We start from the raw sequence: 12647 nt of genomic DNA, 5'->3' as shown, positions 1-12647 counted from the left end.
GATTAAACCTGGGGTTAGATTTGAGTAAAACTAGAGGTTAGGTTTAAGATTACACGGCCCCCTGAGGGGCGCAGTGGTCTACGCAACCTCCACGCACGTATAACTGCGTTGCACTGGCGGTGGGTTCGAGACCCGTGGTTCTTGATTCTTTTATGCTGTTGTGTAACCTGTGTCACATTGTTTATTTCTTCAGGTTAGCGACCAGTTGGTGGAGATTAATGGTGACAGTACCACAGGAATGACCCACAGCCAGGCGGTAGAGCAGATCCGGCGGGGGGGCCACCGAATACACCTGGTGCTGAAGAAGGGGAACGGATATGTCCCTGACTATGGTGAGACTGGTGGTGGGGGGCAGGGCTAGTTGGTGAGGGAGGGGATGGGGAGGGCAGGTGGCTGAACCTTGACATGTTTCCTAGAGGTTGTTATGTAGTTTCTCGGAAGTTTCACTGGTTTCCTTTAACTACTTTGATGCTTTCTATTTTATTGCCAAGGCTTGTCTTCTGTGGTCTCCTCTCGGAGCCGTTAAGATTTCTTTTCAGGACTGTAACGATTTCTTCTCAGGACTGTTAAAACATCTTGTTAAGATTTATATGATTTCATGTCAGGACTGTTAAGATGTCTTGTCAGAACTGTAAAAACATCCTCTAAGGACTTTAAAGACTTCCTGTCAGGACTTTTAAGACTTCCTGTCAGAATGGTGAAGACTTGCTTTAAGGACTTTACAGACTTCCTCTCAGGACTATGAAGACTTCCTGTCAGAATGGTTCCGACACTTCCTGCCTAGTTGGGTTGCCTCTTAGTTCACTTCGTGAAGTCTCTATCTTTATCCCGACTTGTGGTCTCTTTCCTTCTTTTCCTTTCTTCCAATCTCTCCCTTTCATTTTCATTATCCTCTGTCCATATCCATTTCTTTCTTGCCCTTCTCTGTCCCTCTCTTCCTCTCTCAGTGGAGCTGTCCAGTCTGTCTTTGTGTATGACCAACTCCAAGCAAGGAGAGCCTTGTTTCTATGTCATCGGCAGAACAGAGAACACGCGGTTGGTATCTCTTCCTTCTCTGTTGGTATCTCTTCCTTCTCTGTTGGTCTCTACTCACCTGTTGGTCTTTTTTTTTCTAAAACTATTCTTTCTCCAGCGCTTTACTTTCTACAGTTATTACTTTACAGCTTTTGTATGAAAACTTTTGTTTCTCCATTGCATTATCTTCTAGAATGTTTGTTTGTGCAATCCCTTTATATTGTAGAACTTCTGCGTCGGCATTTTTAAATGTGGAGGTAAGCCGCCTAGCAGAAATCTGTATTACATAATAGTAATCGTAATAATGACAATAATAATATTCATTTTGAGTACAACATTTTTCAACCTGAATTAAAACAAGAATCTTCCAAGTGCTTTAAAAAACAAAACTGTAGACTGTAGAGTTTTGGCCGTGGGAGGTGTATGGTCTTCCACAGTTGACTTGTGGAAGTTGTCTGGATCGTAAACTGTTTATAGCGTAGCATTCACTTGGGTGGTGCTTTGGTGGCTGTAAGCTATGTTTAGGGCCTGAAAGACCACCACACCTTCAGTAGTAGATGATACAGTCAACCCAGTTACATCCTTTCAGACCTCTGCCTCCACAGTCCAGAAACCAAGGCAGGTGAAATAACAAGTATTCCAGAAAACAACCAAACCAATAAGCATGGACAGTGTGACGCAATCAAGTCAGCATGGAAGAAAATCCTTAAGGAATGTTTCCAGTTGCAAAGTATTCAGGGTGATCAGGACACTAAAGCAGGTCTTACCAAATACTGGATGTCTGGGTCACAGAACCACGTCTGGGTCACAGAACCACATGTCTGGGTCACAGAACCACGTCTGGGTCACAGAACCACATGTCTGGGTCACAGCACCACATGTCTGGGTCACAGAACCACGTCTGGGTCACAGAACCACATGTCTGGGTCACAGCACCACATGTCTGGGTCACAGAACCACGTCTGGGTCACAGAACCACATGTCTGGGTCACAGAACCACGTCTGGGTCACAGGACCATATGTCTGGGTCACAGAACCACATGTCTGGGTCACAGAACCACATGTCTGGGTCACAGGACCACGTCTGGGTCACAGGACCATATGTCTGGGTCACAGAACCACGTCTGGGTCACAGAACCACATGTCTGGGTCACAGAACCACATCTGGGTCACAGGACCATTGTCTGGGTCACAGAACCACATGTCTGGGTCACAGAACCACATCTTGGTGACAGGACCACATGTCTGGGTCACAGCACCACATGTCTGGGTCACAGAACCACGTCTGGGTCACAGAACCACATGTCTGGGTCACAGAACCACGTCTGGGTCACAGGACCATATGTCTGGGTCACAGAACCACATGTCTGGGTCACAGAACCACATGTCTGGGTCACAGGACCACATGTCTGGGTCACAGGACCATATGTCTGGGTCACAGAACCACGTCTGGGTCACAGAACCACATGTCTGGGTCACAGAACCACATCTGGGTCACAGGACCATTGTCTGGGTCACAGAACCACATGTCTGGGTCACAGAACCACATCTTGGTGACAGGACCATATGTCTGGGTCACAGAACCACATCTTTGGGTCACAGGACCACATGTCTGGGTCACAGAACCACGTCTGGGTCACAGGACCATATGTCTGGGTCACAGAACCACATCTGGGTGACAGGATCATATGTCTGGGTCACAGAACCACATGTCTGGGTCATGGAACCACGTCTGGGTCACAGGACCACATGGCTGGGTCACAGAACCACATCTTGGTGACAGGACCATATGTCTGGGTCACAGAACCACATCTTTGGGTCACAGGACCACATGTCTGGGTCACAGAACCACATTTGGGTCACAGGACCATATGTCTGGGTCACAGAACCACATGTCTGGGTCACAGAACCACATCTGGGTGACAGGACCATATGTCTGGGTCACAGAACCACATGTCTGGGTCACGGAACCACGTCTGGGTCACAGGACCATATGTCTGGGTCACAGAACCACATGTCTGGGTCACAGAACCACATGTCTGGGTCACAGAACCACATCTGGGTCACAGGACCATTGTCTGTGTCACAGAACCACATGTCTAGGTCACAGAACCACATCTTGGTGACAGGACCATATGTCTGGGTCACAGAACCACATCTTTGGGTCACAGGACCACATGTCTGGGTCACAGAACCACGTCTGGGTCACAGGACCATATGTCTGGGTCACAGGACCACATGTCTGGGTCACAGGACCACATGTCTGTTCGGGTCTAGGGACAATGTAATTTATAGTCATATGTGATTGTTAAACTGTGGATGTGCCATGTCCATTCAGGACTTGTGGAACACTTCACTTAAAGACTGCAGATATAATACTTTATGATGCGGTTATAATGCTTCCTGAGATAAGCATATAAGCATGAATGAGCTCATTATAATGTCTTATACCTGCTATGTTTGTATATAAATATACATAAAAACATATATAATTCAAAAATACTTGCAGTAACCACACTTTAGGATGTTGTTGTGTCTGTACAAACATCAGCCTCGTTCATCTCTGAACGGCTATTTTACGCTGAAGACAGATTAGCCTTGTTGAAAAAAAGAGATTAAAATGAAATGAACATACTTAGTGTTTTCTAGTTCCAAGGCCACAAGGCTTGTTCCCAGCTGTTCTGTGTATTTGTGTACATTTTCATCCCATTTTAAGTGTTGGTTTTGTTCACTGCTCCAAGCTTCTTTTGATAACCCTGGTTGTTATGTAGCACAGGAAACTGTTTCTGAATTGTTTTTTTATTTAATTCCCCTATAACCTCTCCTTTCCTTCTCTCCTTCCCTTCTCTCCTTCCTTTCTCTCTTGCGGTCTTTCCTTCCCCTCCATCTCTCTTTTATTTCTTCCTCCCCACTCCCCCACTCTCTTCCTCTTTTTCCTACTTCTCTTTCTCTTCCCCTCCCATCCCTCCCTCCCTCTCTCCCTCCCTTTCTCCCTCCCTCTCAGGCCATGATCCCATGGCAGTCTCCCCCACCTCCTCTCCTGACCGAGAGGAGCCGGGTGTGACTGCACTAGATAAGACACGATCTCTGCCAAGCAAAGGCGGAAAGGTGGATAGTGGTGGAGGTGGAGGGGAGAGGAAAGGGAGGCAGGGGGAGGGTGGTAGTCTCGGGGGAGGGAGAGGCACAGGGGGAGGAGGAAGGGAGAGCAGAGGGAGGCAGAGACAGAGTGGTATCCTGGGGGGAGGGAGAGGCAGGGGGGGAGGAGGCAGGGAGGGAGGTACTCCTGACACAGATCTGGATTGGCCTGAGGAAGAGACAAGTCAGCTGGTCAGCCACAGAGGTCAGAGTTCAGGGGCTAAGGACAACAGGAAACAAACACAGAGTTTACTGGAAAACACAGTGAGGAGCCAGGACAGACAGGGGGAGGAGATTGGGAAAAGCAGGGCCAAGCAAAGGAGCAAAACGCAGAGGAGTAGGGAGAGGAGACAGAGTGTTGATAGACTAGAGGAGAGGGAGGTGCAGGGTAGCCTTCTGTCAGACAGCAAAACTCAGGCCAGGTTAGTCGGGAGGGGAGGTGGGAGGAGCGGGGAGCACAGGGAGGCGGCGGACTCTGCCCCAGACGTAGAGAAGGCTCCCTTCTCCTTCCTCATGCCTCTGCAGGACGGAGATTCTGAGCTGTCCGACACAGATTCCTCCGGGCACAGTGTGTCTGCAGCCAGCCTCTGTGGACCCGCCTCTGGAGCCTCACCTGGATGGAAAGACCCCAGGGATCAGAGAGAGGACCCATGGAGCACCCAGGCCTGGCAGCACGTGTCCTGCACCTCGGCCTCCTGGAGCAGCACTCAGCCACGGGGGGTCATCCACAACCCACGGGGCCCTGGCCCCTGGATCAAACCAAGCCAGCAGAAACTGTCTCAGGTTTTGGCGGTACCCAGGATGAGAGCTGGTCTTGACCTGTAGACCTGTAGAGGAAGAGGACGGCCCAGATTAACAGAACCAGCAGGGGAGTGATCGTTACAAAATGTCTGGTATCTTTTGCAAAGCTTTTCCCAGTTTTCCAGATATCCTGGTTGGAGGGTTCCCAGACCTCCCGCTAATTCCCTGCTGAATCTGGGGATTTTCCTACCAGGATTTCCAGAAGCCCAGGACGTTGTGGGACAGTTACCGACATTTTGTTACTTAATCTCTGACTGACGGCACCTTCAGCCTATCAGCTAGCAGCAGAAACCGCGATTCGGAGCTAGCCCAAGACTTGGACTAAGGCAGGACCCTCTCTTGTCCACTTCACCCCGAACCCCTGTAAATCCATGTCTTGACAAGGACTCACTGACCACACCCACCATGCCCATCAGTCAACCAATCAACAGAGCCATTTATTCAGAGGATTGGGCCTAGTTCTAGAACAGACGACCCCGTTAGAACCTTTCAGCATTCCATTCATAGGTTCATGAAGAGTATTTGGATTATATTGCCAATGATGGACAATTCCATGAAATGCTATTGGTCAGTGTTTGTGGCCGACCTGGCTGTCATGTGGACTTATACCCTGTCCTGAGGACGAGTGGGCCGACTCTCTGTGTACCACTGACCTCGGTCCCTACACGTTCAACAACAGTTGGTTACCTTGTACATGGTTCTGTCTCCACTGTCTTTAGTTGGGTCATTCTCAGCGACGTCATGGGAACTTTTTCTAACGGATATGCAAGCAAAAACAACACAAACAGCCATCTAACACATCCAACCCCTCCTGTCAACCAACACGCCACCAAAACAAAATGGAGTTTCAGCACCACCTAGAGGCTATTTCTGTGTATGACAGGCATAACATGCCACAGCCACAAGTGTAGTGCAGAGAAAATACAGTATTCCTTTTGTATATATATATTATGATTTCAGCATGCTCTTTTGTTTTTTGATTACTTCTACTTGTTTTTTATTTTTAGAAAGAGTGCAAAAAATGATTACGTTAAACCATCGAGAGAGATGACACGCCTACTGCTTGCTTGCTTGCTTGCTTGGCCTGGATTGTGATGTAACCCCGCCCCCTAAACGTATTCCTTATGTAGGAGTAGTATTAAATAATGACATTATAGAAGGCCAGGGGACACTTATCATACTGTTATATAAGGTTACATACTCTCATTACATTTAATATAATATATATATATATATATATATATATATATATATATATATACAAACTATATAGCGCTAAATACTGTATAACGACTGCTGATCTGAGGGTCTTCAGAGACCTCAACAGGTGCCTTTCGCTTCTCTAGCCACACCCATGTTTACCAAATAAAGTATCGATACTGTATCCAACACAATGACCCTCTGTCCCCTGAACGGTTCACACCTGATGCAGGGGGTAGAGTGTCGTTTAGGACTCAGCTGTTGTCACACACTTTGCCACTTGAACAAACACTATACATATATATACACACTCACACACGCGCACGCGCGCATCGAGACGCAATGATTTACTTAATGAGTAAAATAATAAAACTACAAAGTTGGTACAGTGCAGATGTGATGGAACGTTGTAACAAAGTGCCTCATAGTTTTCCTTTACAAAACACACATGCGCACACACACACACACACACACACACATTCACACACGCACGCACCCACACTACTACTAAGCCATCTATCTAGTGTATTGACACGCCGTGCATTATGGGTACTGTAGTGTATACGTCGTGCTACCCGATACAGAGATGTCCTGTCAGAACTGCTGAGGTGTCCCTTACCAGTTTCTGATGAAAATCCGCTTATTACATCAATGATTCATTGATATTTCATGGTCATTAGCGTGTCGTCGCCGGGCCTGTCCACCCCATTTCAAATCCTTTGTGCGTTTAAGTCAGAAAAAAAGCCTGACACTTAAGATGCGTTCAATTGACGTCATTTCTTACTGTCTCTTCCACCGAGTCATTCGGTCCCCTCCACACCTCCCCTCTTCCATGACTCCTGTCCTCCACTTCTGTGCTCCGTTCTTTCTGTACTCCCCCAGTTAATCCCCCCATATCTGCTCTGGTAACTTGCCTGTTGCTAAATATAAATTCTTATTCACCATGTGTGAGCGAGTCTTAAATGCAACCCTAAGCCCTCTGGGGCCCTGGTTAGACGGAGGACACCGCATAGATACTAGGGTGTCATTTGGGATGTAGCCAATGTTGAGGAGTTTTCAGGGGACTGACTACAAGGGCATTTTGATACTGGTCTTCTATGCATTTTGTAAGACTCGTTGGTTTAGTTCCTTTCCGTGGGATTTAGTTTCACCGCGCTGTGGCTCGGGAGTTTCGGGCGCTCCGACGTAGCGCTGTAGCGTAGTGTAGTAGACAATACCAGACGTTTTGGTAAATGTACAGAGAATGTACATAGCAGTTAAACAGGCCCGCGAGTGCCCGACGTTGCTAGGTAGAATATTATGCACCCTATATTTACCTCGTCCTCTCCTGAGCAATAAGAAGCCATTTTTCGTGTCCCGTGTCTGTCGGAGTTGTATGCACCATGTAGCGTCAAATTAGCTGAATGAGGTCAATAAAACCCCGGGTCGCGTTCACTAGTATTCAAAAATAACGGGTGGGGAATCTCGTCCTGTAACAGTCGTTTTCCGATTATTGTATTGTATTTTTTGCAGAACCTTTTATTTTTATGTCGCGTGTGCTAATGAACGCGACCCTGCGAAAAGATACAGCATGGATTGATGTATGCATTGTATTAGTGAGGGAGGTGTATTGTAAACCAGCCTTTGACAAAAATAAAAGGGCAACGAATGAACTATTGTAGCTGATTAAGTATTAAACTGTATTTGATGATGATGTGTTTTATAGAATGACCGTTTTTAAAATGTTTGGCTAGGCTGACGGTAACAGAGACATTTTACCTGTGTGAGCCGAACCTTGCTTTGATCACCATTTTGTCACTGGAAGCTTTGAAGCAAAGCTAGCTGATCTACTTAGCATGAAATAAATCCCTGAGAAGTTACTGGTTTATTTTTGCAGTGCTACATTTGATAGGTAAAAACACCATGCTCCAAACTTGGGAGATGTTCAGCATGTAACATCCAAGCGTGAGGGATACTCTCCCCTCGAACAGCAGAGGGAACCGGCTGATGGAAGAAATTACCTTACATGCAGCAAAGTCAGTTCTAGATCCTATATCCACTTCAACATTCAACAGCAGTGGATTTTGCACTGAAAGTAAATCAACAGAATTTATAGTCGGCTACAATCTCTTTCACTCTGGCACTATATTTCTCTTATTCTCTCATTCTCTCTCCCCCTCTTTCACCCCCTCCCCCTCTCTTTATTGTTCTTTGACACTATGTATTCTCTCGCTCATTCTCTCTTCCTGTTCCCACTCTCTTTTTCTCTTTGGCGCTATCTTTCTCTTATCCTCTGTCTTCCCTTTCTTCCTTTTCTCTGTTGATTTGTCTCTTTCCTGGCAGAGGATCAGTTTGCTATCTGACACAGTGCGGAAGCATGGCGTCTGCTACCTCCTGGAGTGTGCACTCATTCACCAGTTCCCCACCTAGTAAAACACTTTGATTGGTGGAGGTCAGCGCCACAGGAGGCAAGGGCAAATAGATTCCTCAATTTGGTCCAAAATAAACAGTAATTTCGTACTTTGATTACATTGAAACACGATCACATGATCAACAGTTTTGTGATTGTTATTGTTCGTGTGACTTGTAGGTGATTTTAACGTCTGTTTGAGGAAACAAATAAGAAGAAAAAATCAGATGTCCCTTTTTTCATATTTAGCAGTGTACTATATATGTAATTGAGCTCTGGGTTAAAATACTATACTATGGTGTAGGGTGAAGCAGACCAGAATCACCACACTCATAGCCTTGTCCCACATCAGTTTGTGCTGTCTTATCATCTCCTGTGTATGGGGATGCTATATAACACAATGGTATGGGACTGGGAGAGTTGTAAAGACACTGCTGGCTAACCATAGAAGGATAGTTTGACCTAGATCCATATTTGGGTGAAATAAAATGTACGCAGAGTTGTTCTTGAAGGCCCAAGGAGTCCATTTTCAAGACAAGCCATTATTCATCTCTGTCCAAGCGTGGAATTAGCATTTTTAGCATTTTCCAAATTCATTAATTGAAATAGTGCGTCCTGAGCAACAAACGCTGACTCCACGGGCCTACATGAATAACTCAAGGTAAGTCTTACTTCCCCCAAATATGAATCTAGGTTGAACTATCCCTTTAACTTCAACCAGATTTATCAATGTAAATAATGAATACAATCTTTTATCCAGCTTGATGTTATTATTGAGCGCTATGTAAATGGGCCTGCTGCAAATTTCATGGTTATATCGTTATATACTTCAAACTTTAGCGGTATCAGTGCCGTGCCGCGTCTGACGGTGTCTGACGAAGGTGTCTAACAAAGGTTTGGTGAACCTTGCTTGTTTAATAAGTACCTGTGTCTTGAGAACTGAACACTTGCATTAGATCCTAAACCTGAGGTTTTAGGTCAGCTGGCCTACAAAATCTTTGTGGACACCTGAATTTGGACCCCTGTGCAGGCCTGAATGAATCTGCCCATTGGTTAGAGGGGATGTTAAACACGTTTCCCAAACTTGGGGCTGGGGACTGCAGGGGGTGCACATTTATCTTTTCCCGCTGACTACGTAAACAATGGAACTCATCAGAGCTTGACTATGAGTCTGACATTTGGGCAAACACATTTGCATCTCTCGGGTGTTCCCAACGAGAAAACCCTTTATAACAGACTTTGTAACCCGAACCCCCCCCCCCCCCCCAGACTCCAAGCCAAACAGTAGCCGTTGTTTATAAGCTTTGTAAAGTAACAGCCAAGTCCACACTGTCCGTGTCCCGAATGTGGGACAGCTGGATGACATTTGGGAAGCGGACCCATGTTTTGCGGCCCGGCGCCTCGCCCATTGTACATAGAGATGTATCGTTCCGGAGATGGCGCTCTACAGATGTACAGCTTTTTATCTATTGTCGCTCTCTCTCTTGCTATGTTTAATAATATTGTGATTATGGTTTCTGAATGCAGCATCAACAGGGAGTTTTGAACTGTGAGACATGACATGCGGTTAATGAAGTGACTTGCAAATAAAGTGATGATAAAATGTGATTTCTGGGGTGATTTGTCTCTTTATTTTTCACACTGGCTGGTCTGATGTGGTGGACACCAACTTTTGAAAGTCCTTAAGTCACCCAAATACCAGAATAGAGCACTTCCCTTGTAGGCCTTAGTAGAAAGTATTTTTCCAATGTAGGGAAACAATACATTGTAGTGTATTAAGGTTGATAAAAGTCCAAATAATGTACATTTTCACTTTCAGAATTCCGACTTGTTTTCACTAACAAAATATGTATAAAATATAAAAAATCCTTATATAATCCACTCAATAATTCACATTTCCTATTGCTGCAGGATTATTTTCCGGCTTTAGCATGCTGGTTCAGATTAAGATCCGGGCTGGTAAAGGCTACATTATCCATGAAGTGTGATATTGTGGTACCACAGTTGTCCTTGATCAGGTTATATTGACTCTATGCTGCTGACGCTGTGAGTCCAAACTGAGATTGATCATGTTAATTTCCTATGTACCGATTATTCCCTTGAATTTTAATTTGATTTAAAGCTCCAAATGACACCCTATTCATTATATAGTGCACTACATTAAGCCATGTTGGTCTTTGTTGAATGCAGTGCCATACTAACGAGGTGCCATTGAGGATACGACCACAGTTCTGTCGTATCCATTCAGCAGTGACTCAGCCCAATCTGTTCAATCTTGAATTAATGGATTAAATCCAAAAGCAAGATAAATATCTGCAGAATACGTTAATTATATAAATAACTTGAGAATTAATTAGTTATTAAATCCTAAAACAAGATTTATATATTCTGAATAAATGAATGTCTGAAATTCTTAAAATAACATAAACACTTACATACCTCCTAAAAGAAAGAAAATCTCTGTAGTAGGATATATGCGCAGTATAAACAAAGTAGACTCAACGTTCAGTTGTACAACCACCAGCTTCAAGTGTTGCTGAGTAAACCCGCAACAAAATGTATCACAAAATGCACAACAACACCCAGAACAAAATGTTGGTGGGTATGCCAAGCAGACTCGCAATCTTGCCTTGAAAATAATTGTGTTTTGAAGGAACATCTCGTTTTTGTTACTGCAGTGTTGCTCCATTAAGCGAAATGACCAGGTAAGAACACTTCGTGGGCTGCCAGAGTAGCCTTGTGTCTAATAAATTAAAGGTCACTGTATGTAATCCTTGAGCTAACAAGGTTAAAATCTCTTGTTCTGTTCCTGATCAAGACCCTAATTGCTCTCAGGTTGTTGGTGTAAATTGAAGTTTGTTTTTTCCATAGCTTAATAGGTACAAAAGAAAGGCATTGATTAGCTAATCATCTAGCCTGGTTGACTGGCTAATGATCTAGCTTCATCGACTGGCTAATAATGTAGCCTGGTTGACTGGCTTATGATTGAGCCTAGTTGACTGGCTAATTATCTAGCCTGGTTGCTGTCTGTTTCTCTGGTTTTGTCAACTCATAATGTGATTTGTTCACAGTAAGATAAGGCAGGGCCTACCAATCCTAGTGGACTAAGGTGTTCTTACAAACTGCAATCTACGTTCATTTTAGTTGAGAACTAAAATGTGATTGGATCATACTCTGCAAAAAATAAGGAACTTTAAATCATGGCAAATCATGACAATCTGTCACATTCGATTGGGCAGTCTGTTGGACCAATAAAAACAGAGGACAGAGTGAAAATACGGGACAAAACATGATTTTTTCTAAATAGGTCGGGACAGTTGAAAACAGACTGAAATACGGGACTGTCCCGGGACTCCCTGTTCACCCTAATTCAAACAGAAAAACATATTCAGTTTGGGGGTGATACACTAGATTTGGTGATTGTTTCTGACTTTCTCACCAACGTCAGATTTCACTGAGTCTGAGTATGTACGTCTGTGTTCTAAATGCCCCCCCATACCCTATGCAGTGTACTATATATATGGAATGGGTTTTTATTGGAGACACATAAGTCTCCACCCACATAAAGGGTGGAGCCCCTGCAAGCACATGGCAACACATTGCTGCGGGCTGGAAGGAAAGGTTCTTCACCCACACGCTGTGGACCAGAGTTCACCATCACCCCCCCACACATCGTCACGTTCTCTGTGCGTCCTGAATGACAGCCTACACACTACACGGCGCACTGGCAACCCTGGCTGGGGCCCTGGTAAAAACAGTGAGCCAAATGCCGAAAATAGGGTGCCATTCTGGATGCTTTAACGCTAAACGGTACGTCACCCACCCCCTGCTCATGAACACGTCCTAAGAATACCTGAAATCACCATGTTTTCTATGTAGTGGACGTTGGGCGTTGTGTTGGCCACTGGATCCTTAACACGGTGAAACCTCAGCTTTTTATCCCTCATTCCCATCAGCCCAGTCAACACGGCACTGTCTTTGCACCCTAGTTTGGAATTCAGTTACAAAGCATTGCGTGGACTTGCTCTCTGAACTGGTCCTGCTGTACTGTACTGTACATGTCTACAAGATTGACTGATTAAGAACCAGCTTCCTCAGGGGCTAGGAC

At 45.0% G+C, this 12647-nt stretch overlaps 2 protein-coding genes across 2 annotated transcripts in view; both read left to right on the top strand.

Annotated features, from left to right (window-relative positions):
- magixa (MAGI family member, X-linked a) overlaps positions 1–4128 on the top strand; it is a 48260-nt gene extending 44132 nt beyond the window's left edge. The window contains exons 16-18 of the mRNA XM_034295900.1: positions 194–332; positions 948–1035; positions 4019–4128. Coding sequence (XP_034151791.1) covers positions 194–332; positions 948–1035; positions 4019–4025 — 234 coding nt within the window. The 3' untranslated portion in view covers positions 4026–4128. The remainder of the gene's footprint in view (positions 1–193; positions 333–947; positions 1036–4018) is intronic.
- Positions 1042–3613, top strand: LOC117595386. Its single transcript, XM_034295901.1, has 2 exons — positions 1042–2763; positions 2907–3613. Exons 1-2 carry the CDS (start codon positions 1679–1681, stop codon positions 2935–2937), a joined length of 1116 nt encoding a protein of 371 aa, XP_034151792.1. The 5' UTR covers positions 1042–1678; the 3' UTR covers positions 2938–3613.
- Positions 4129–12647: the final 8519 nt, after the last annotated feature.

This window comes from Esox lucius, chromosome 12, assembly GCF_011004845.1.
Source record: "Esox lucius isolate fEsoLuc1 chromosome 12, fEsoLuc1.pri, whole genome shotgun sequence".
Taxonomy (NCBI): domain Eukaryota; kingdom Metazoa; phylum Chordata; class Actinopteri; order Esociformes; family Esocidae; genus Esox; species Esox lucius.
This window is presented reverse-complemented; position numbering and strand designations above follow the sequence as displayed.